The sequence below is a fragment of the Dendrobates tinctorius genome, unplaced genomic scaffold (genome assembly GCF_039654945.1).
Source record: "Dendrobates tinctorius isolate UK_male_01 unplaced genomic scaffold, ASM3965494v1 ptg000006l, whole genome shotgun sequence".
Taxonomy (NCBI): Eukaryota; Metazoa; Chordata; class Amphibia; order Anura; family Dendrobatidae; genus Dendrobates; species Dendrobates tinctorius.
In genome coordinates, this window is record NW_027361674.1 from 12,419,668 (window position 1) to 12,445,573 (window position 25,906).

At 46.1% G+C, this 25,906-nt stretch overlaps 1 protein-coding gene across 1 annotated transcript in view; it reads right to left on the reverse strand.

The window, feature by feature from the left end:
* MTHFD1 (methylenetetrahydrofolate dehydrogenase, cyclohydrolase and formyltetrahydrofolate synthetase 1) overlaps nt 1–25,906 on the reverse strand; it is a 122,795-nt gene that overhangs the window by 70,769 nt on the left and 26,120 nt on the right. Inside the window, exons 6-10 of the mRNA XM_073570761.1 lie at nt 25,591–25,691; nt 25,125–25,261; nt 24,791–24,902; nt 1,984–2,111; nt 1,795–1,892 (exon numbers count right to left, since the gene is read on the reverse strand). Of these exons, the coding sequence (XP_073426862.1) occupies nt 1,795–1,892; nt 1,984–2,111; nt 24,791–24,902; nt 25,125–25,261; nt 25,591–25,691 (576 nt within the window). The remainder of the gene's footprint in view (nt 1–1,794; nt 1,893–1,983; nt 2,112–24,790; nt 24,903–25,124; nt 25,262–25,590; nt 25,692–25,906) is intronic.

A 25,906-nucleotide genomic window follows, 5' to 3' on the forward strand; every position in this document is an offset into this window, starting at 1 on the left:
AGTGCTAGCCATAGTTCTCACAGAGAACATTAGTACCTATGGTATTCTATTGAGCTATACACAAGTCAGATTACCCCTCCCTAACAAAAATCAGAGACATGTCACGTTTTAATCTCAGGGTCAGCTCAGCAAAGCAAGTTTATGGGTCTGTGAGGAAAACACTCATGTGCAAATTCAGCGCACTAATCTGCATATATGCCCACTTGCAGTCCTTGGCTCCTTTGCTTCTTGATTGACAGTGGAGGTGACATGATGCAGAGCTGCTGTCAATTAAGAAGTGAAGGGTGACTTCAGCAGGTAGACGTCATGGAGCTGAGGACTACAAGTGCACATAACTAAAAGACATTTCAGGTCAGTAAAGCACCAGAGGGCGATGCGATTGGTATTGATGGAAGTGTTCTGCCTTGCTTTTGCAATGAAATTCTTACTTTTAATTCTTCCATTTAATACACGTGAGCTCAAGTGTAAGTAACTGTAGCCTTGTGCCAATCAGACCACGTCCAAAAGAACTTGTGCCAGGAATTTGCCAGTATGTTCTGAGATCCCCCCCCCAGACTCAGCTAATAGACCTCCATCACCAACACCTTGCCAAAACTAGACCCATTGTCCATCCGTGTACTGTGGGCACAGAGGATTTTTGGCAACATGACCCCCACACACACACACTGATTAATTCACTCCTCATGGTGCAGTCTTACCACTGGTTTTTGCTTTCCTAACATTTATTTGCAGCCTTCACATGAAGACCAAGAGCAGTGCGGCAGCAGAGGCCGTGACTGTCACAACAATTCATGATAAAGAAGTCACAGACATTGCACAACTACAGTAATACAAAGTGAACACGGGCAGCCTCTGAAGATACAAAAGTGCAAGGAAACAGGACGTCTTGATGCAGCGGAGAATGTATGAGGGCGGCGCTATCTAGAAAAGAAAGCAGAGCATTAGTAACAGCAGAGCATGGCCCCCAGGTGCAAGGATTTAATCAAAAGGTTAATCTGCTACTGCAAAAGGAGTAAGCAGTGCAGGGTACACAGCAACTGTCAGCCACTTGCCAGGTCTTGTGCTTGTCTATTATTTTAATAAGACAGATACACGATGATTGGCAGATAATCACAAGACCGGGCAAGTGGTCGACAGATTCAACGTCCACAGCACTGGATAGCCCTTTAAAAAGAACACTCCTGCCATAAAGGAAGACTTTTTTGCTTTTTAATGAAAAAGTAGCTGTGACTAAGAGGACAGGCATGTTTTATGCCCCCGCCCCCCCCCCCCCTGCCGGTAACTACAGCCGCATCCCTCCCCCCCCCCCCCCCCCCCCAAATAGCTGGTATTACAGTAGAAGGACTCCTCATACTCTGTTATAGGCAAGCATTTAGTGCTCTGTTTAGGGTGGTGCAGGAACATTCCTCTTCGCACAGAACAATCACTAACAATTGTTCTGTACCTAAAGAACAATGTTATCAGAAGCACATCTCCAACTTTTGTTTTTTTTTAAGCCAGCATAAATGTTGGGTGCAATCAAGTAGTGTATGGTTAGTTCACGGGATAGTTGCCAGCCTGTTCAGAATGGCATTGCTCCTACTAAAAATTTCAGACTATTGGCTTGGCAAAACACATTTTGCCAATTAAAAAAAAAGTAGCCTTTAGAGACTTGAAAATTTGGTGACAAGTGGTTTTTTCTTTAAATTTTCAAAGGATTGTCTTCTGAATGGAGTCAATATATACCTGGAAGAAGAGAGTTTCTCCAGCAATAGCATTGCTACAGAGGAACTACCGGTATAAGCAGTGCATTACCTGGGTACCGGAGTCTGCGTCTGCAGGTTGGTGTATTCCATACTCCATGTCCCTGGCTGGAGTTTTTCCAGGTAACGCTTTGCACTCTCTACTGTGTTCTGAAATGCAAAAATAACAAAAAGGGCATCCATTGTAAATCCCCCCTACACCAAACAGCCTGCAAACATTAATATACACTTCTCCACCAACCTCCATGAGCATGGCTACTGTCATAGGGCCAACGCCACCCGGCACTGGTGTTATGTACGATGCCTTCTCCTTTGCTTCCTCATAGGCCACATCTCCAACAACTCGTTTACCAGACTGTTTAGTGGCATCTACAATGAAATTGGAAAACCATGTTTGGAAACTTTACTTATCTAAAACCAAAAGGTTAAGTATTGAACAGTTCACATTGGCTGCTAGATGTCAACATGAAAGATTACAGTAAAAATCAATCACCATATCAGTAGTAGTTAGAGGCTGTTCATCTTGCAGGGTAATATAAAGAAGAGAGGTACAGGGTAAAGGGGCAGGGATATCTAGGTGGGCAAGCAATGACAACAACTTCCATAAAACATGCACTCTAGGCCAGATTCACTCACTTTTCATGGGCCATGATGCATGGACTGACTGCAGGTCTGCCCTAAACTGGTTCAGGTCAGGAGACACATCTAGTCTGGATAGCAAAAATGGAAGTGTGAATACAGCCCAAGACATGGAACCATTACAGAACGACCTCAATAATGTTGTATAGGTCATGCACATATCATTAAACTAGCCAGGCATGGTCTCCAGTAAACCTCTGTGTCCTGTGGCATCAAGGAGACGACAGAAGTCCCTTTAAGTCCTATAAGCTAAAAGATGCAGCAAATATGGACCACACTTGTTTCTACAAACACATCACATAGATGGATCAATTAGATTGAGATCTGAAGATCCTGTCACGTTACTTAATTTTGCAGCATGGCAGGGGCATTATCTGATAGCAGTAATTTAAGCAGAGTACGACTGCCATGAAGGAGTGTATACGGCTTGTACAGAGTTAGGTAGGTGGTGCGTCATATCTACATGGAGTAAAAAAAAAAAAAAAAAAAAACCCCTGACATCCATCCTGTGAATGCCATTACAGGGTGACAAGAATTGCAGAAAATTTCTGGGGAATTTTCTTCACTAAATTCCATCTGGAAGGGAAATCTGGAGCACTCATCCAGATACCGTGTTGGTTGTTTTCTGATGCAGTCTAAGTGTTTTTTTTGTCAAGGCCATGTGAACGCAAGGACCTGAAGGTTTTACAGCAGGACATAGTCTTCAGCTTATTTCACCTCTGTGCATCCAGGTGCCACCTCTCCTCTTCGTAAGTGACGGACAAGATCAGACCAGGTCACCTTTCTGCATTACTACAGGGTCCAATTCTGATGTCCACATGCTCCTCTCATAGGCACTTTCAGAGATCGAAAGGGGCCAGTATGGGCAAGGAGTTGTCTGCGCTTACTCAGCATAGCTCCTAATTGTGAAATCAGACCAGAGAAGCGAACCTTCAGCCTCCACACAGATCATGGGCACTCCCGATTCTGACTGTTTCACCAATTGCCCTTTGTTGGACCACTGCATACTGTGAACATCCCATAATCCCTACTGCTTTTAAGACACTCTGGCCAGTCATTTAGCCATCACAATTTGTCACTTGTCCACATTTCCTACTTCAAAAATATCAACTTTAGAAGGGTTCTTCACAAGACAGCAAAGTTCCCCCTACTCATAGGATATGGGATAACTTACTGATTGCTAGGGGTCCTAGCAGATGGACCCCCAGCAATCTCAGTAGCTGGTTACTATGCATTGCAGATCCCAGTCTTGGAAGGAGTTTATCACGCACGCTCGACATCAGCAGCAAGTAGAGCACACTACCATTTCCAGAAGTCCTATAGCCAATACACGAGGCAGAGGTCAAGAATGTGCAATGCCACATCAAGCAAGACAGGGCAGAGCCTGGATCCAAGAAGCACTAGGTGTTTCTAAACAGTAATTTATCCCCTATGGATAAAGGATAACATTCTCTTTGCAGTAACCCTAGGGTAATCAGTTGCCAGACGGGCCGCCGGAATGTGTACTGGCTGTTAGTCACGCTGCAGCGAGGGAAATATAACTACTCCCAGCCTCAGCCAGGAAATATGCTTATAAAACCCGTTCCGCCACTGCCAGCTTTGCCCCACAAGCCCAGGACACCGCGCCGCCACCAGCTCCTATTCCTATGATTAGTAACGGGTCAGGAGCCAACCCAATCAGTAGCGAATTTAGCCTCAGAGGACGTTAATGTACATTATAGAAGGAGAAACAAGCTAGTAATTATATAGATTGTTACAGAACCACTCAGCACCCAGAATATGTTGTGCAGTTATATGTATGTATAATAGGTTCCATGTGAGATGCATGTCCCTAATGCATCAGCCCACAGGCTGCGCCCCTGGGCAGAGGGGACACGATATTCTCCTTTTGTCCGCCCTCCCCCCACCTTTGTAATTCCCACAGTAAACATCGACAGGCTCCGGCCACCTGCGGCTTTTGTAATGTATGTCTGGCCTGCCGCTTTTCTATTGGCCGGCCCTCTATCTGTGTGATATATTCTGTGTCCTGTGAGTAAAGTGTTATCAGACTGGAAATACATGGAGAAGCAGTGTTCTTTTATATGCGCCCATGTAACCAAGGAATTCCAGCCAGCGTCATTCATTCAGACTCCAGCCCACGCAGAGCAGACCTCCAAAAACACGGGGTGGTACTGAAAGAGGTACCCCAGCATGGTAGACCCCGTTACATAGATATTACTCAAAAAAGGTAGGCAGTGTTTACAAAAGGTATAAAAGATTACAAAGTGAGACTATTGAAATATGTACAAACGATTACAAAATAACAGGGATTAAAAGGAGAGACACAGTTACTTAAGTAATTTCATAGACCATGCGGTGCAGGGGAGGGGCGATACATCATTGCATCACAGAGCCTCTCTGTATCAGGGTTCCAGGGCAAAGACACCTGCAAAATGAGCTCCCACTATCTTATACCCCTTGGTCATGACATCACTGAGGTGAGCGGCAGTATGTTTGCAGTCAGTTTTCAGAAATGCCTAATAAACTCTTAAGTATCATATCTCGGGAAACCTCGTATGACGAAGAACAAAGTATCATCTTACTCAGCATGACGTTGGCGTTCATTTAAGTCCAAACACAAAGTGCCCGTATGAACCGGTTACGTAGGAATCCATTTCTTGGATTCCGCTGAAGCTAGAGTCTAGAAAACTACAGGGTCGGGAGCTCTATCAGCACATTCCAAATATGTAACCTTCATACTTATAACACCAACTGGGGTCAAGATTTGCCCTAATATTTAGATTTTAAATCAACTCTTAGACAAAAGGAGCACGTTACCCCCAACTCCCTTCAGCCAGCTTAGGGCCATAAACTAGTATCACTTTACACAGGATGTGGAGCGAGAAGGATCTGGGAGGGGAGGGGGGGGGGGGTCTAAAGGCCCACAGCATGTTTCTTGCACAGACCTAATGGATGTAGCAGAGCTCAGTGTGTGTGACAATGAAAAGTTCTAGAATGGTACTTTGAATGTGAGCATATTCGTAGCATCGTTACAATGGCTTAGTGCATGTGTCAAAAGAAAAATTGTTTAAAATATCTGAAGTCACTCACATCAGTTTGTAGTAAGCAGAGGACCTGATACCAAACCCTTCTTTCTCCCCTCTCCCATTTGCAAGCATGAAATAGGAGCTAGCACTCAAAGCTGCCGTAATGTAAAATAGGATTTTAGGTTGCTGACTGTAAAATCTGTTTCTCGGAGCCCTAATTGGGGGGAGGGGGGGGGTGTCAGGAATCATGGGTGTATGCTGCCGCCATTAGGCGGCTGACATTATGCCCAATAGAGAGTTAGCTCCTCTGCAGTGTATAGCCCACCAACTGGCACTAGGATATTCAGTGAGAAAGCAGTAGGAGAAGCAACAAATAGGAGGAAGAAAACAAATGCAAACTAACAGTATAATACAATTAACAGCTCTTAAACTTGGAAGGGTGATGTGTCCCCCCAATGAAGGCTCCGAGAAATAGGGATTTGTGTGTACTCACCATAAAATCCTTTTCTCCGAGCCAAATCATTGGGGGACACAGACAGTGGGTGTTATGCTGCTTGCCACTAGGAGGACACCAAGTAAACAGAAAAAAAAAAAAAAAAAAAAAAAAAGTTAACTCCTCCCCTGCAGTACACACTCTCTGGCTGGGAATTCCCCAGTTCAGTGAAAAAAGCAGTAAGAGCATTAAATGAATGACAATCTTAACTGTCAAAACCTACAAGTGCTACAGTGAGCCAATAGGCCAAACAGGGTGGGTGCTGTGTCCCCCAATGATTGGCCCGGATAAAAGGATTTTATGGTGAGTACACAAAAATCCCCATTTCTCCTACGCTTCATTGGGGGACACAGACAGTGGGACGTCCTAAAGCAGTCCCTGGATGGGGAGCATACAACTGCTAATACCCCATGTACCACTGGCTTAACACTGTGGTACTGCCGATTGCAGGATGCGTCTGCCAAGAGCTGCATCCGCAGAGACCGGAGCACGAATTTGGCAATGTTTTGTAGAGGTATGCAGGCTGGACTAAGTCACAGCGTTGAAGACCTGTTTTGCCGACACCTGGTGCCGAATGGCCCAAGAGGCGCCCACTGAGCGGATAGAATGCGCCTGAATCCCTGCTGGGACAGGCGTGTCCCGGACACGGTAGGATTCCTGAATAGTCAAGCAAATCCACCTGGCTAGCGTGGTTTTTGAAGCAGCTAGACCCTTCCTATGCCCCTGTGGAAGTATGAACAGGGCATCTGACTTGTGGAAGGGAGCCATCCACGAGATGTACCGTCTCAGAGCCCTGACTACATCGAGGGTGTGGAAGGCCCTCTCAATGCAGTGGACTGGAGCCGCACAGAAGGAAGGCCAAACAATTTCAACTTTGGGCAGGAAAGACAGGGACGTCCTACGAGCTCCCTCGTCCTGCTGAAAACTCAGGAACAGAGGATGGCAGGACAGGCCTGCTAATTCAGAATCTTGTGTAATTGATTTAACTGCCGCTAGAAAGACCACCTTCCAAGAGAGATTAGCTAGTGGTACGTCCTGCAGTGGTTCGAAAAGAGCCTCCTGTAAGGCTCTGAGAACAAAGTTAAAATCCCATGATTCCAATGGCCCTTAAAATATAGAGGCTCCACCTGGGAGACTCTCTAAATGAATGTCTTCATCTGAAGTCCGGTGGCAATTTTGCATTGGAATAGGACGGACAAGGCTGAAATCTGGCCCTTGAGTGAGCTAAGCGAGAGACCTGACGTTAATCTGGATGGTAGGAATTCCAATGTGGAAAGAATAGAAAACACAAGTGGGGATAGACCATGGTCCTTGCACCATGAGAAGAAGGTTCTCCAGGTGCGGTGATAATTGCGCATGGACACGGGCTTCCTAACATTAGTCATGGTGGAGATCACATCGGGAGAAAAAAAACAGCCTGTGCTAAAAACCAGGATTCAACGGCCACACCGTCAAACACAGGGCCCCGGCATTCTGGTGGTAAATCGGGCCCTGTGAGATTAGATCCATGCGATCTTGAAGTTGCCAGGGAATGCCGGCGACTAGTTGTACCAATTCTGCATACCATGGCCGGCACGACCAATCTGGCGCGACTAGGATCACTGGTATTCCCTCTGCTCCAATTTTCTTGATGACCCTCGGGAGCAAGGGAAGAATGCATGGGAGCCGGAACCGGTGCCACAGCAGAACTTGGGTGTCAGCTCGGATGGCACGATCGGGTAATGAATTGCGGAACCCCGTTTAGTCTTTAGACCATATGAACCACATCCGGAGTCCCCCAGGGATGGCAGATCTGCTGAAAAAAAACTTCTGGATGAAGAGACCACTCTCCTGTGGCAAGGCCTTGGCGACAGAAAAACCACCGCCCAGTTGTCCACACCCAGGGGGTGGATTGCTGAGATGGGCAAATGGTTGGTCTTGGCCCAATGGAGGATGTGACTCAGTCCATCCTGCTCAGAGTACCCCCCTGACGGTTGATATACGCCACAGCCAGGGCGTTGTCGGATTGGATCCTGATGAAGTGACCTGCGAGGAGATGGTGGAAACTCAGAGCTAATTTGATGACGCGAATGTCCAAGATGTTGATGGGGAGACGTGACTCTCTAACCAACGACCCTGTGCCGTGTGGTGATGAAGAAAAAAAAACGCACACAAGCCTAGGAGACTGGAGTCGATGGTTACCACCAACCATCGTACTGGGAGAAAGAACTTTCCTTAACTCAGGGGAGGATTTCAGTGTCTTAAAAAAAAACAAAAAAAAACAAAAAACAAAAAAAAAAAACACCATTTGAAAGGTTGACTCACCAAAACCCTGACTAATGCACTAGCAGGATGCAGCAGACCTCCATTGATAGAGGCTGGGGCAGTACAGGTGCAAAACACTGATGAGAATAGCCTGTAACCCAAAAGGGTCTGGCTGCCTAGTGGAACAAATGCACACAAATAGGGCTTGCATATGACAGTCACACAGATAAGTGTGGTGCAAAGTGTCTCAACAGCCCATTACCCCATATCTTTATCCTTTTGCACTTTATCGTTTTTGCAGGATGCAGCTAGACCTCTTCATGTTGGCTTGGTTTTTTTCTGTGTGATGCATATATACATATATTCAGCTGTGGCCAGAAGTAGTAACACCCCTGCAATTTTGTCAGATAATAATCAGTTTCTTCCTGAAAATGATTGCAAACACAAATTATTTGGTATTATCTTCATTTAATTTGTCTTAAATGGAAAAAAAAAAAAAAAAAAAAAAAAAATGGACAAAAGTATTGGCAACTAAATCACACATGCAGCCAGTTGACATGGATTAAAGTTGACTCAACCTCTGTCCTTGTCTGTACCACATTGAGCATGGAGAAAAGAAAGAAGACCAAAGAACTGTCTGAGGACTTGAGAAACCAAATTGTGAGGAAGCATGAGCAATCTCAAGGCTACAAGTCCATCTCCAAAGACCTGAATGTTCCTGTGTCTACCGTGCGCAGTGTCATCAAGAAGTTTAAAGCCCATGGCACTGTGGCTAACCTCCCTAGATGTGGACGGAAAAGAAAAATTGACAAGAGATTTCAACGCAAGATTGTGCGGATGTTGGATAAAGAACCTCGACTAACATCCAAACAAGTTCAAGCTGCCCTGCAGTCCGAGGGTACAACAGTGTCAACCCGTACTATCCGTCAGCGTCTGAATGAAAAGGGACTGTATGGTAGGAGACCCAGGAAGACCCCACTTCTTACCAGAGACATAAAAAAAGCCAGGCTGGAGTTTGCCAAAACTTACCTGAAAAAGCCTAAAACGTTTTGGAAGAATGTTCTCTGGTCAGATGAGACAAAAGTAAAGCTTTTTGGGCAAAGGCATCAACAGAGTTTACAGGAGGAAAAAAAAAAAAAAAAAAAAAAAAGCATTCAAAGAAAAGAACACGGTCCCTACAGTCAAACATGGCGGAGGTTCCCTGATGTTTTGGAGTTGCTTTGCTGCCTCTGGCACTGGACTGCTTGACCGTGTGCATGGCATTATGAAGTCTGAAGACTACCAACAAATTTTGCAGCATAATGTACTGTAGGGCCCAGTGTGAGAAAGCTGGGTCTCCCTCAGTGGTCATGGGTCTTCCAGCAGGACAATGACCCGAAACACTTCAAAAAGCACTAGAAAATGGTTTGAGAGAAAGCACTGGAGACTTCTAAGGTGTCCAGCAATGAGTCCAGACCTGAATCCCATAGAACACCTGTGGAGAGATCTAAAAATGGCAGTTTGGAGAAGGCACCCTTCAAATATCAGGGACCTGGAGCAGTTTGCCAAAGAAGAATGGTCTAAAATTCCAGCAGAGCATTGTAAGAAACTCATTGATGGTTACCGGAAGCGGTTGGCCGCAGATATTTAGGCTAAAGGTTGTGCAACCAAGTATTAGGCTGAGAGTGCCAATACTTGTGTCTGGCCCATTTTTGGAGTTGTGTGTGAAATGATCAATGTTTTGCTTCATTCTCTTGTGTTTTTTTCATTTAAGACAAATTAAATGAAGATAATACCAAAGAATTTGTGATTGCAATCATTTTCAGGAAGAAACTGAGTATTATCTGACAAAATTGCAGGGGTGTCAATACTTTTGGCCACAACTGTATAGTGCTGAGCAGCCCGCCTGCTAATACTATGGCGTCATTAATAGGCTGTTCAGACACTTTGCACCACACTTGTGTGACTGATGTCCTATGCAAGCCCTATTTGTGTGCATTTTTTCCCCACTAGGCAGCCAGACCCTTTTGGGTTACTGGCTATTCAGTGTTTTGCACCTGTCTACAGTCTGGAAATGGGACCACTTCTGACTGTGGATCCTCCAGTTAGTAATGAGCTCAGGCAAAAAGCGATATAGGATGCAGAGTCGCTTCACTCTTTCCAAGTAATGGGACAAGTCGACCAATTTTCAAAGTACCTCCTCCAATTCTCTGAGGGGCAAAGACCTTAGGCAGTTTTATTAAGATGGTTGAAACCAGCTCCTGTTCTGCGGGTTCTATAGTGGTATCCTTAGTGTTAATGTCTGGTTGACAGGAAACATGGACCAGAGCCTCATTGTGACTATTAGATGCCTGGCGAGAGTCCGGGTCTGAGTAATCCTTTGACAGTATAGTAGCACCACTCTCCCAGGAAGGAGGGCGAGAGCACTCTCCTTTAGGCTTAAGGGGGTTTTACACAAAGCGATATCGCTAACAATATTGCTAAAGCATCACCGATTTGGTGACGCAGCAGCGATATTGCTAGCGATACTTACCTCCGACCAGCTCCCCCACAGTCCATCGCTGACTGCGCAGCTCCATTTCTCGTCGGGCGCTTCCTGCTGGCGCCGACGAGCGACGCGTGGATGTCCGGATCGCTGCGTCTGAAAGGTAAGTATTGGCCGCTAGATCGCTGCTATGCCGCTGTGAGATCTGCCTGTGTGGCAGCTCACTAGCGACCATTTAGCGATGCACCAGCGATTCTGACCGGGTCGTATCATTGTCGGGATCGCTGGAGCATCGCTAAATGTAAAGGGGCCTTTAGGCATGATGAGAAAGACCCACTAACTGGTGCCAGAAGATTAGGGGACAAAAGGAGATTGCAGAGAAGAGTCAGTCTGCAGAGTAGAGCTACTCACAGGAAGATGCAGGTCTCTGAGGTCTGCTTCTGGACGGCTCCAGGATAATGGTGGAGGAGATGAGAGTTCCATGCAGGGACCCGATGCCAGCAAATGGCACCCGCTAGGATGAAGAGGGCCCGCATGGAGAAAGCCCGTGCAGAAGGAGAGAAGAGGGGCATTCCTTCAAAAGTCCACTCTGCGAGGCCAAAAGTGGGTGGAGCTAACCATTGCAAAAGAGTGACAGCGACACCCACACGTCCGATATTAAGGGGTGGAGATAACCACCGGAAACCATAGGAGAGGGCGTGAGGGAGAAAAGCCCACCCGAAGATGTCTAGAAGGGGCGGAGTTAGGCCACGCTGAAGCCAAGGCTTAAATTTATAACGGAGGCCCACCGAGACAGGGGAGAGCTGCGTAGAGGCCTGGACTGCCTGTCAGCTTACCCAGAATGAAGGAGGAGGAAAAAAAAAAAAAAAAAACCTGGCCCCTACAGACCAAGGAAGAAAGGCTCCTGTACTACAAGCCCTCTGACAAAAAGCCTAGAGGGATTGGGGGGGGGGCGTAAACAAGCTTGGAAAAAGAGCAGCAGCTTATTCGAAACGCATTGCCATTCTGCACTGATGCGGTCTGTCTGTTGACCTTGATTTTATGCTGAAATAAAATTGTGCATATCTGGAAGCTGGATTTTTCATCTTTTGACATTTTTTTACGTGGGACTATAGTATCCGTGCCTCCTATGCACCACCAGCCAAGACAGGTGAGCTGGTTAGAGGGGGGGTGAGGAAAAAAAAAAAAAAAAAAAAAAAAGCGCCAGATAACTATGCCATATTTGGTCTCCAAGTAAAAAAAAAAAAAATCCTGATAAAAGTATGTGCCATCAATTTCAAGCTTCTGCAGTCATCCAGTGAGGAGTTATCCCAAAAGTTGTGATTTCATAAAATCCTGAGGGGCTGAGAACAGCACTCAACCATGCCCACATGAGGTAATCACAGGGAGATTATGAGTGAAACTCAGGATCTGATGAAAGATCAAGCCAGATTATGATCTGGGTTTGTGTAGAGAGATACATATCATTCATGCAGGGACCCAGTTCACGCAAGAGCTAATCAAAGTGCTCTCCTTCGGCTAAACTGAGTTGTCTCAGATCTGTGCAGCAACTTCCTTTGTTTTATGTAACTATTGTTTTGTCCCCCTTGTAAAAATCTTTACATTTTTTCATAAATACTGACTTCCTTTGGTTTAAGTATAACATGTAATAGTTCTATTCCTTTCGTTCTGTAAACCACACCTCGAAGCCATACGCTACCTGTAAGGGTATGTTTTCTCGGTCAGGAAATGCTGCGACTTGGACATTGCTGTACAGCCGCAGCGTCCAGATGTTCCAGCACAGAGGAGGGGATTTTATGGCATCCCATCTCCACTATGAGTTCAAAGACTCAGGTGTCAGACCTGCGTATACGCACATGCGGCGCGTCTTTATAGACCACAGCATGTCTATTTATCTTGCAGAGATGCTCAGTCTCCCCAAGAAAAATAGAATTAGTCTTACCGGTAATTCGGTTTCTAGAAACCTTCCAAGACAGCAGCATCGGAGGATGTCTCCCCGCCCTAATGGGGGACAGGAAGTGCACAAGAGGTTAAATAACCCTCCCCTTCCTGCTACCTCCAGTGTTTTTTCTGTACACACTAGCATGTATAGTTATCACCAAAGTGTAGGAATCATCCAGTAGAATATCATATAGGGAGGGAGTTTAGTGCTGTCATGGAAGGTTCCTAGAAACCGAATTACCGGTAAGACTAATTCTATTTTCTCTAGTCACCTTCCACGACAGTAGCATCTGAGGAATACCAACAAGTAATTTCTTAGGGAGGGACAACAGTCTGCAGAACACATCTGCCAAACGTTAAATCCCTGTTGAAATTTAGTCTATAGTGTCTGGTGAATGTATGGACAGACGACCAGGTGGCGGCTCTGCATATCTGCACCGAAGATGCGTTCCCTCTTTCTGCCCACGATGTTGCTACTGAACGAATAGAGTGGGCTCTCAACGATGTATGAGGGGGGGGGGGGGGGACGTTCTGTGACGAGTAGGTGAGGTTGATCGCTTGCTTGATCAATTTGCGATTGTATTTTTTGCCGCCTTTTTGCCTTTATTTCGACCTGAAAACTGAATAAACTCTAGTCAATCCTCCAACTCTTCGTCTGCTGTAGGTAGAACTACTCTGAGGACATCGAGGGTGTGGAACACTTTCGTGTTGGAGGGGTTTGGACAGAAGGAAGGCAATACAGTGTCCTGGAACCTGTGAAAGTTCGAGACTACCTTAGGCATAAAGGAGGGATCTAATCTCAGGATGATGCTATCCTCCATGATGATTAGATATGGATCCTGTATTGACAGGGCCTGCAATTCCCCTATGCGTCTTGCGGTAGTAATTGCTACTAGGAACACTTTAGCGTTAAGTTTTCGGAGCTGTGGAAGACAGTGGTTCAAATGGCTCACTGGTCAGGCCCCTGAGAACTAGGTTCAAGTCCCGGGGGGGGGTGTGTGGTTTTGGATCTGGCTACGGAGTCTGGGACGGATTCTAGATGCTGAGGTCATGAACCGTTTGACCCATCGATGACTTGCCAGGTCCTGGTCGTAGAATGAGCTAATGGAAAACGTGCACCCTTAAAGTGCTAGGTGTGAGTCCCAGATCCAGCCCATCCTGAAGAAATTCTAGGATTTGCGCAATATTAGGATGGAAGGGATCTGGAAAATTTGGGGACCACCAAGATGAGAACTTCTTCCAGACCTTACCATAGATGGCGTTATTCGCTGGTTTCCTACTCTTTTGTAGGGTTGGAATTACTTTTTCAGATAGGCCTCTAGCCTTTAGGATTCTGGCTTCGGTAGCCAGGCCGCCAGGTTCATTTTGTGCGGGTCTGGGTGCAGTAGAGGGCCTTGGCGAAGAAGATTGGCTCTCTGGGGCAGAAGTATTGGACCTTCCTGAGCCATGTTTCGCAGGGCTCCGTACCAGATTCTCCCTGGCCACAAGGGAGCCACCAGGATTGTAGTGACTTGTTCCGCCCGTATCTTCTGTAGTGTTCTCGCTATCATGGGAACTGGAGGGAAGGCGTAAGCTAGATTGAAGTGCCAAGGATGGGAGAAGGCATCTACTTTCCATGCTCAGTCGGTGGGGCTGAGGGAGAAAAATGTTTCCACCTTCGTATTTTGACCACTGGCAAAGAGGTCCACCTCGGGATGTCCCCATCTTGAGACCAGAGACAAAAAGACTGTTTGGTCTAGGCTCCATTCCCCGGGATGAACATCCCTCCTGCTGAGGAAGTCTGCCTCCACGTTGTCCGATGCCCTTAGATGCACTGCCGATATGGACAGTAGATATTTCTCTGTCCAAGAAAAGATTCTTGCAGCCACCAATTTTAGGTTGGAAAATCTCGTGCCTCCTTTGTGACAGATGTAGGACACTGTAGCCATATTGTCTGAGCAGACATGTATATGATGATTTTGGACAAGGGTCGATGCTGCCTTCAGCACTTCCTCTACCGCTATTAGTTCTCACGTTTGAGGAGCTGGTTCTGACGTTTGGGGGCCATACCCCCTGGAAGTGTGATTTCTCCACTATAGCACCCCAGCCTCTCTGACTGGCATCTGTGGTGATGATTTTCAGGCGAAGCTGATCCCAGCTGACCCCCTGCTGGAGATTCTGGAGATTCTGGTGGTTCAGCCACCATATGAGAGACACCTTCACATGACCGGGAAGAGAGGTTCTCCTAGTCAGTGTATTCCGGTGTTTCCTTGAACACTGGAGTACATAGGACTGAAGGACCAGAGTATGGCCTTGGGCCCAGGAGACGGCTTGGATACATGCTGTAAGCGAACCTAGCATGGACATTGAGTCTCTCAGGGTTGGTGCTCTCTGGGCTCTGAACTTGGGAGAGTCTCTGAACCAGGTTGAGTTGTCGTTCCCTGGGTAGAAAAGATGTTCGCTTTCCCGAGTCCAGGAGTATCCCCAAGAACATTTTCCTTGTTGAGGGATGAAGGTCTGATTTCTCCAGGTTGGGGATCCAACCCAAGGATTGTAAGATTTCTAGAGATTTCCCTACATCCTGGTTCAGGCGAGATATGGATGGACCTATTAGAAGGTCATCTAGGTATGGGACAATGCAGATCCCTTGCTGGTGAATGAAGATCATTGCCTCTGCCATCACCTTGGTAAATACACGAGGGGCTGACGACACTCCAAACGGTAGGACGTTGAATTGGTAGTGGTTGACCTGGGACCCCTGAGATACCGCAAACCTGAGGAATCTGTGGTCTGGATGAATCAGGACGTGGTAGTAAGAGTCCCTCAGGTCTATTGTAGCCATCACCCAATCTTGTCCTATGAGAGGGATTGCTGTCTTGACCGACTCCATCGCCTGTACTTCACCACTTGGTTTAAGGGCTTTAAGTTTATAATAACCCTGTGTTTCCCTGAGGGTTTTATGACTACGAAGAGGCGAGAGTAGTGGCCTCTGCCTACCTCCAGATGTGGGACTGGGGAGATCGCTCTTGCTTGCAGAAGTGTTTTTATGTCTGACAGCAAGGATCTCTGGAGGTGCGCCTGTAAAGAGGTTATTCTCAGGCATTGAGGGGGAGGACTCTCGAATTCCAATTTCAGTCCGTCGCGAATGGTGCGAAGAACCCATTGGTTTGAGGTTATGGACTACCATTGATCTATGAGATACGAGAGTCGGCCCCCCGACCGAAATATTGTCATTGTTGGGGCGTGGCCTGGATCTCACACAGGGAAGACGTGTCTTATGGCAGCTCCCGCTTCCAGCCACAAAACTACCTTATTTGGCCCGGACGAAAGTGGCTAAAACTAATTTTAGAGTGCCCTGGGCTTGGAGGAGAAGGTGAGGGGTGGTAGGGAGAAGAGGGGCTGCTGCTCTCCACCGTGACACCGGAGCGCAGAGCGGCCTCGTGGAGGGTGCTGCAGCGCTGGAGAGAGACAGGCGCCATCTTTACATCCCCCTGAGCACAAGGCCTGGAAACCGGACCGCAGGAGGCCCTCGATAGAGGCGTGAGACCGCGGAACAAGGAGCGGTCTCGCCCGTTAGAGCAAACGGCGGTGAGAGGGAACCCCCCGGTGAGCTGTCTCTGGGGCCTGCGGGGATCACTATCGATACGTGCGGTGGAGGAGGGTGCTGGCTCTGGGCCAGACGGGTTGTTGACGGCCCCCTATTTTTACTGAGACATTTCCCAGGGTCTAAGTTGTTTTTGGATCGGGGGATATCGCTCTCCCCACATAGAGGTGCTGCTGTCTACAGATTTATGCAACATTGGTGAGGAGGACATTGTGTCTTTTCTGCAGCTCCGTGGTGGGGATTTGACGTTGCCCTGTCCCTGCCGGCTCCAGCAGATCCCCACGGATGTTTCCATATATTAACCCCTCGCCCTCCAAGTTGCATGGGGCTATTTTCATATAGAAAAATGCACTACTAGACTTTTCTGGACGCACGGGTGGTAAATTAAAGGCGCGCTTTAATTAAGCAAAATGGTCAAAACTAACAAAGAGCGTGCAAAACCATTGGCTGCAGAGGCGTATAGAAGCAAACAGGGTGAAATGGATAAATTTTTGAAAAATAAATCTGCTTCGTCTAAGCCTAATGCTAAAAGGCTCCCTGCAGAGGTTGTGGAGGAGGAGCATGTCGAGGACTCAGACTCCAGTGATGATGCTTCAGGCAGCGATGTCACTCAATCAGATTCTGGGAAACTTTCTAGATCGTTTTTAAAAAAATTATTAGCACAAGCTATAAAACCATTAGTTAATGAGATATCTGGTATGAGAGCGGACTTGCTACACATTGGTAATAGAGTGGAGTCTTTGGAGTCCTCTCAGTCCTCTATCATTAGCCACTCCAATGCCATGAGAGAGCATCTGGACTACCACAGAGCACAGCTCAACAACTCTTTTTCTGGCTCTCGAGGATCAGGAAAATCGGAGTCGCAGGAAGAACATACGGATAAAAGGCTTACCTGAAAGTGTTTCCACAGAAATATTGGAAAAATCTACGAAGGATATCTTCGCCTTCTTAATCCCACAAGAAACATGTGATCGAATTATAATAGAGAGGGTGCATAGATCACTTAGACCAAAGCCAATGGAACCTCCGAGGGATGTGATTTGCGGCCTATTGAGCCATTTGGATACCAATGCTATTTTGTCTGCCTCAAGAGACATTAAAAATCTTTCTTATGAAAGATCTGCTATTCATCTTTATCAGGACGTTGCACCGTCAACCCTTGCAAAAAAAAAAGAGTCCTAAGGCCCCTCCTGGAGGTGTTACGCTCACGTAAAATCTTATATAAATGGCTGTTTCCGTTTGGTATATCTATACAAGGAGATGGTAGGCAAATAATGGTTCGGACCCCTGAAGATTTAACCAAAATATGGGACGCTTTTGGCATTGCCCCTATGGATATTCCTTCCTGGCTACCTCTGGACATGGATCATCGCACACCTCCCCCTGTCCATGCTTTTACTGGAGGGCAAGGTGACTGGGTCCTAGGAAAAACGCTCGACTCCTAAAAGAGGGAAATCTGGAATGGAAAAGGAGATACCCCCCTGAGCTTTCTTGTGCTTCTCTCGGTTACATTTTTCCCCAATACTGGAGCCGGACCCCTCGGTCCACTCGGACATGTTCTATCTTATTTTAGCTTGCCAAGTTTGATATTTACTCATGTGTTGATATCATTCAATTGCCGTATAAGTTAACATGTGCCACTTGTGTGTCGGAAATGTCATTTCCTGCTCTGTTATGGGAGGTATGTTTGACCCCCTACCTCTGCTACAGGCAGGTAGTTGGTTCTTGTTATATTTCTCTTGTTTTATCTTAATAATTTTTAGGGTTTTTGTTATTTTTTTCCATCTTTGTTTTTTTTTTTTTTAATTTCGGTGGTTTGATGACAGAGGAACCTTTATTATTACTTCCTTTACCAAACTATGGGTGATAAGGTGAACTTCGCCACTATGACAGTGGCCTCGTATAATGTAAAGGGCTTACGATCCCCAAGTAAGAGAAGCCAAGTAATGAATCTTTTGCATTCAAAGAAGTCTAGTATAGTTTTCCTGCAGGAGACACATTTTAAAAAAGGGAGAGTCCCAGATATGTCTAGATCTCGCTACCCGACCTGGTATCACAGTACGGGCGGTTCAGCGTCGGGTGGAGTGAGTATTGCTATAAAGAAAAATGTTCCCTTTATTTTGAGTGATTGTTTATCGGATTCAGAAGGCAGGTACATTATAATTAAGGGCTTTTTGGCCAACACTAAGATTACCCTGTGTAATTTATATGCCCCAAATAGGAACCAGATAGGTTGGCTGTGTAAAACAATGAATGTTATAGAACTTTTTACTGAGGGTCTGTTGTTGGTGGGAGGGGATTTTAATGTATCTTTGAACCCAATTTTAGATACTTCGACGGGCAGGTCGGCTCTTTCTCAAAGGGCGCTGAGAAGATTACACCTTTCATTACAAAAATTGCATCTGATAGACCCTTGGAGAACACTTTTTCCTTCGGGCAGAGATTACACTTTTTATTCCCATCCGAATAATAGCCATCACAGAATTGATTACCTATTGATACAAACAACTAATCTTCAATTAGTTAAAAAAGCTAATATAGATATCATCTCTCTCTCAGACCACGCTCCCATTTTCCTTGACAGAGATAAAAACTCTACCACGGCCGGCTGGGTCATGGTCACTGAATGAGACACTGTTGGACTCGGATTCCCACATTGAAAAACTGACAAACACTCTTGACTTCTTTTTTCAAAATAATTTGCACTCAGGCCCGCCCTTGCCTATGGTATGGGAATCACAAAGCAGTAATGAGAGGGGAATTTATAGCCCTAGGCTCCTATTTGAAAAAAGAGCGAACAAAAAAGGTTGTGTCTATTCTACATCAAATAAGTTCCTATGAGAGACTACATAAGAGATCTCAGGTAAATAAAACATTATCTGAACTGAGATCTGAGAACCTCATTAAAAAACCTTTTAAACATTCAATCAGCAAAAATTTACATGAGAAGTAAGCAGAAGTTTTATCTTCATGGCAATAAAAGTAGTAAGCTTATGACATCTCTACTTAAGAAACAAAAAGAAAAGACATTTGTTAGACAACTCAGAGCTTTGGATGGCTCTTCAATTCTCGGGACTGCAGATATTGCCAGGGAGTTTAAAACCTTTTATGAAAATTTATACAATTTAAATACACCGGATAGCATGCAGGAGCCAGTCACAGCCTTGGCAAAAATAAAAGAATTCTTGACCTCACTACATCTCCCTAAAATAACTCTTGAAAGCCAGTCCTTGCTGACTGCTCCAGTTACCCCCAAAGAAATTTTAGACACTCTTTCTACTATTCCGAATGGAAAGGCACCGGGTCCAGATGGTCTTCCCATTATCTATTATAAAAAGTTTATAAAACCGCTGTTACCTCGCCTAGCGTCTTTGTTTAATTCCCATCTGGAAGGCCAGCTCCCCCCTAGACAATCCTTAGAGGCATACATTACAGTCCTCCCTAAGGAGGGTAAAGACCCCAACCTGTGCGCTAGCTACAGACCAATATCACTGCTTAATGCAGATATTAAGATGTGGGCTAAAATATTAGCGGGCAGATTAAGTAATTTTTTACCTAAGCTAATTCATGCAGATCAAGTAGGTTTTGTAAGAGGCAGGGAAGGGAAGGATAATTCTACTAAAGTCATTCAGTCTATAATGTTTGCTAAGACTCGGGATGTTCCTTTGATGCTTCTGTCGACGGATGCTGAGAAGGCTTTCGACAGAGTGAGCTGGAGGTTCATGGAACAAGTACTGATTAGGTTTGGCTTCCCCCCTCAATATATAACAGCGGTCCTCTCGCTTTATTCCCAACCGACGGCCAAAGTCAGAGTTAACGGCACCCTGTCAGATAGTTTTGGGATTAATAACGGGACTAGACAGGGTTGTCCCTTGTCGCCATCTTTGTTCATTTTAGTTGTAGAAACTTTGATACAAAGCATCAGACAAGACCAACGTATAGAGGGGTTGTCGGTGGGTCGAAGGTCACTTAAAACTCTAGCTTTCGCAGATCTGCTTTTCCTTATCTCCAATCCATCCCGGGCATTCCCAATTATCCTTCAGGCCTTTCATCATTTTGGTCTCCATTCTAATTTCAAAATTAATTTGTCAAAATCTGAAGTGCTAAGCGTTGGTCTCCCTCACTCTCAGACCTCCACTATTCGTACGCAGATTCCATTTTCTTGGGCTACTAATTCTATTAGATATTTGGGAATAACGATAACTAGAGATCCCGCCAGCCTATTCCACAATAACTACATTCCTTTAATTCAAAAGGTCAAAAGCCTGATGCAGAAGTATAGCCTACCCACTTTATCCTGGATGGGTCGTATTAATGTGTTTAAGGCATATATAATGCCTATTATACTATATACCATGAACATGGTTCCGATTCCCCTGACATTTTTTGGAACATTAAAATCCCTTATTGGAAAATTTATTTGGAAACCTAAAAGGGCTAGGTTGCCATATAAGTTTCTTTCTCGCCCTCTCTCTTCTGGAGGATTGGGGGTCCCAGACCTTTTATATTATAAGGCTATTCATCTCAGTAGATGGTTAAAGGTGGTGTCCTGTGCTGGAAGGGAGGAGGGGGATAGTGTTGACTGGGCTTTATTGGGCCCGAGGGGTTTGCCGTATCTTTGGACTAAGGCTAAACCGCTGGCCTCTCTTAGGTTGGATGACGTAACTACAACTACGTTGCGTATTAAAAGATTGGTGATGGGTGAGTTCCCGGAAGATACTTTCCCCTCAACATTGACACCGATCGGCTCAATTCCCTATTTGTTAGAGCTAGATTTTCAAGACCCATACAATTTATGGTCCAACCTCCCTAGAGAAACATTGAATAGTTTTTATAGTAATAGCATCTTGCGGGAGGGGTCTTGGCCACAGGGCGTGTCGACTCAACCAACAAATTTTCTCCAAAAACACCACATCAGACGTACACTTTTACAGTTTAGACGGAGATTCCCGTCTAAATCTAATTGGTCCTGGTTAGATATTATGGTTAAACTTCCATCCCCACGGCTAAAAATTATATCTCGCATCTCATCTCTCCGACTGTACACTCTAAACCCTCGTTTATACACTCTTGGGAAATGGAACTTAATACCACGTTTACAGAAGACCAAATATCTAAAATGCTGTCAAATGCTCGGGGTTTTTCTAGATGTGTACTTCTGCAGGAGAATTCTTATAAAATATTAACTAGGTGGCATTTAACTCCAGCTAAATTATTCCAGTTAGGCCTCGCGGATAATGATGAATGTTGGCGATGCCTCAATTCTAGAGGACATCATTCACATATATTCTGGGACTGCCCTAGATTGCGGGTTTTTTGGGGAGGGAGTTGAACTAGTTCTCAAAAAATTAAAACTAATAAAGGTTGATCTTAGAGCCACGGAGGCTCTCCTTTCATGTCCGTCTAAAGATTTTTTACCAAAAAAACATGGGCTTCTTCCACTGATGTTGAGTGCGGCGAGACAGTTGATAGCTGTCCATTGGAAGGATGTAGCTCCTCCCACGTTGGGAGAATGGTATACCAAAATAAATCAGATCTCTCGCTTAGAGGAGCTGTCTAGCTGGGAAATTTATAACCATAGAGCTTGTGTTGACTTGGGCCCCTTGGAATAGGTATTTAGAAGACAATCCTCTTTAAAGGCATTTTAGAGTTTCTCAAGTTTAACTGAATTAGACGGCTTCTGTTCTGGGGCTTTTAGCCTCACTGCCCCAAACTAGATAGCCCAATTGTAGTGTAGTGCGATGTGTTATTTTCCAAAGTGCACCCATTTAATGATTGTGCTTCTGTTGTCAACCACATGATGTTGTTGATACTGTATATGTATGTGTACCCTTTTTCCCCCCTTTCTTTTTCCCTTTTCTCCCCCACCTATTTTTCCCTCATTTTTTCCTTCCTTCTCGCCTTAAACCAACCCTTGCTTAACATTTCGCTAACTGTACCTGAGAACTGGCGTTGGTTTTAATGGTGATGTGTAAAATTTCAAAATAAAGAATTTACAAAAAAAAAAGAAATATTGTCATTGTTTGTCCGTAGGGTTTTGCTGTTGCTGGGGGGGGGGGGGGGGGGGCTTAGTATTTCTGCCCCTACCTCCTTTTGGATAACTCCCCCGGCCCATTTTTGCCCTTCCCTTTAAAATCTCGCTGGAAGGGCTGGTCACGGGGGAGGGGAGGGGGGGGGGGGGGGGGGGGGGGAGAACAAAAAAAAAAAAAAAAAGTTTCCTAGGTTTCCTTTGTTCTGGAGGTGACTTCTTATCCGTGACTTTCTCCAGGATATCATGATATCATCCAGAGCTGGGCCAGACATAATTCCCCTGGAAGGGAATCGCACAGCGTTTTGTCTTTGACAAAGTATCCTCCCCAAGACTTCAGCCACAGTGTTCTTCTGGCCGAATTGGAGAGGACTGCCGACTTTGCGGCTATTCCTATGGATTCCGCGGAAGCATCGGCTAGGAACCCTGTTGCCTTTTGTAATAGTGGAAGAGAGTCAAGGATTTCCTCCCTGGAGGTTCAGTGAGTGAGGTGGTCTTCAAGTGTACGCAGCCAGCGGAATAGGGACCTGCCAACACATGTAGAGGCTATATTGGCCTTTAGCAGGGTTGTGGATGCAGCCCAGGATTTCCTGAGAAGGCTCTCAGCTTTCCGATCCATGGGATCCTTGAGCTGAGATGAATCTTCGAATGGAAGACCAGTTTTCTTAGTCACCCTGTACACCTGCACGTCCACTTTAGGGACTTCCCATAGGGAGCAATCTCCCTCTCAGGGAAACCGATTCTTCAGGTCTGAGGGAATACCAAGTCCTTTCTCGGGGAGGGCCCATTCCTGCAAAACCAGGTTTCGGATATTTTTGTGAATGAGAAACCCCTTTTGCACTGTGGGCTTTAGTCCCACAAACATTTCATCCTGAATAGAACAGTCCACCTCCTCCAATCCCATGGTGCCCCTTACCATACTAACTAAATCTCCCATGTCCTCAGACAAGAAGTAGTGTTTCTTGTTATCGGGTTTGGGGGCGGAAGTGGAACTCTCATTCTCCCAAGCATCCTCTGAGTTAGAGGTATCAATTTCGCCCGAGTCAGATTCCACGGGGGCCGCTTTCCTTTTCCTAGCAGGAGGGGGCTGTGGTGTCGGGGCCTGGGCAACAGTCATCATAGAAGTTTGGACTTCTTGTTTTAATGAGGGTTTTTATACTGTCCAGTAGGGAGGTCTGCTCTGCATGTATTATGTCATCCATGCAGGGCTGACATAGGAAGAAACTATGTGTTGAGGGAAGTTTGGTACCACACACACACTTGCGACTTGGTTTCTTTATGGGGTCAGGGGCCTTGTCTCCCTAAAACAGAGAGAGAAGGCATGCTAAGTCACCTCAGAGACCACCCGGACAGAATAAAGGGGGACCCACCCCGCTACTTACAGTAGGGGGGGTGAATGCTGGGCACCGCAGAAGCAGATCGAGAGGGATTATCACCATCCATGGTCAGTCTGTCACAGTCACCAGTGCAGAAATGGCCTTACCTGGACACCCTCGACCAGGGTTTTAATAGCTGAGGTCCATCAGCGTGTTCTGTGCTCCCCCCTCCCCTGGTCCACAGGTGGTAATCTAGATCACCCCTCCTTGCGGCCTATTCCGCAGCTGTCCGCGGTCGTCCCGTCCTCTTGGTCCTGGTTCACCTTGGTGGCCGATCGGTGGGGGGGCATAGATTAGTTCAGGCCCGAGACGCCTCCAGCCCCTATCGGCGGCCGCCATATTGGCCGCTTAAACTCTCCACCCGAACGCTGGGATGGTGAACCGGAAGTTCGGCGCCGCGTCACTTCCGGTGCGCCAGCCGCCGTGGGGGGGGGGGGGGGGGGGGGGACGCCGGGGAGCGCAGGAGAGGCGGGTGGGGGTCCAGAGTCATGCTGCAGCGGAGACGGGAGCAGCCTGCCAGACGGAGGAGAGCGGAGGCCCCTACTGTCGGCCGCCCGGCTTCCAGGTATTTCGAAGAGTGCCTCCGGTCGCCGGGGGACAGCAAAAACACTGGAGGTAGTAGGAAGGGGAGGGTTATTTAACCTCTTGTGCATTTCCTGTCCCCCATTAGGGCGGGGAGACATCCTCCAATGCTGCCGTCGTGGAAGGTGACTAGAGAAAGTTTTTTTTTGTTTTTTTTTTTTACATAGTATGTATAGGATGCGGTGATTCCGCATGTGTTAGTGAACACATGCGGAATCACAAAGCATACAAAAGGGGGTAGCGCTTTGGGCGGAGCTGCGTCCAAAGCGCTGCTAATAGGGTATGTTTCCACATGGCTTAACGGGTGTCCAATCGGCCGGTATAACTGGTGGTTGCAGCGGTTATTCTGGGGTTATCATGGAGTTAGCGGCGACTATGTACCCCAGTACATATAATCCACGAGTTGGAATCAGCAGGTATGTACACCAAATGCTCAGATTCCCCGATAACTGGCCTGTAACTGCAAACAGCCTGAGGCCTTCTCCATTAAACATCAGGCAATCGTGTAATTGTCCGGACGACAAAGAGCAGCAGAGAGTTGTTTGCAACAAAGATCACAGCCAGACGTTCTCTTGACCTTCCTGGCATGTCAATTTGTGCGACTATTCTTGACAGCATGCATAATATGTATTCTGAGCTCTCCAACTAGTCAGAAGCCCATAAACCCCTTACCTGGTACATGGTTAATGCCGCAGTCAATCACAATGGCGCCAGGCTTGATCCAGTCACCTTTAACCATCTCTGGTTTACCAGCACCGACGACAAGAATGTCAGCCCTGCTCACCTGTACAAGTGGGACAGTGAACACAGGTCAGTATCTGCACCCTGGTATACTACTGAGGACCTACAGACAGGGGCCAGAGAATGTATTCTGGTTATGATATCCCAGGTGACACTAGTGCACAACAGTCTCTGCTGTTACCGATAACCAAAAAGGTGCACGCTGCCCCAAGAGCAACCCATAGTGAACACTAACATAAGTAACACTTTAGAACTTGCAATTCACCTCTTCACTGAGTGGCTCCGTCTTTGAGTGACAGGTGGTGACTGTAGCGTGATTCCACAACAGCAGGTCGTGCATAGGAGCTCCCACAATCTTACTGCGCCCGATAACCACTGCTCGTTTCCCTGCAATCTGCACTCCTGGATGTTAAAATAAAAACCATGCAAAAAGAATGAATTAACCATAGAGCTATTACATATTTATTTTCACTAAAGATCAGCGTGAGGTCGCATGCTGGGAAGTGAGGTGGGAAGAAAGTTCCTGCTCCTATAGTGCTGTCAAAATGCTGAAGAGAAACTCATCTAAATGAAAAATGGTTGCAAGTTACAGATCATAAAACACTGGCCCTGTGAAACCGGTATTTACAATAAAATCAGTTTTATCTAGAGCAGGATAAGCGCAGCAAGATCATGCACTACTAAAGGTTGTGATTTTAAGGACACGTGCACATTGAGCTGCTGGAGATTACCTGTTTGTCGGATAAGGTCCAAGCATCCTTTTGGTGTACATGGAATAAAGCAATCTCCAAGATCACCCCTGGCCAGTTTTCCTGCATTAATACTGGTAAGCCTACAATAGAGTGAAGACATCTAAAATGGTTTACAACTAAAAGGTGTCCAAATAATTAGTGCATGGCACTTCAATAACCATATAACAGATGGCCTACCTTGGGTAAACTAGGCTAAAACAAAGAGTTCCAAGAAAAAAAACATAATAGTTTTTTTGAAATATTACATAAAAGGCTAGGTTCACAAAACAAAAAAACCCAGTAGGGGGAACCCCAA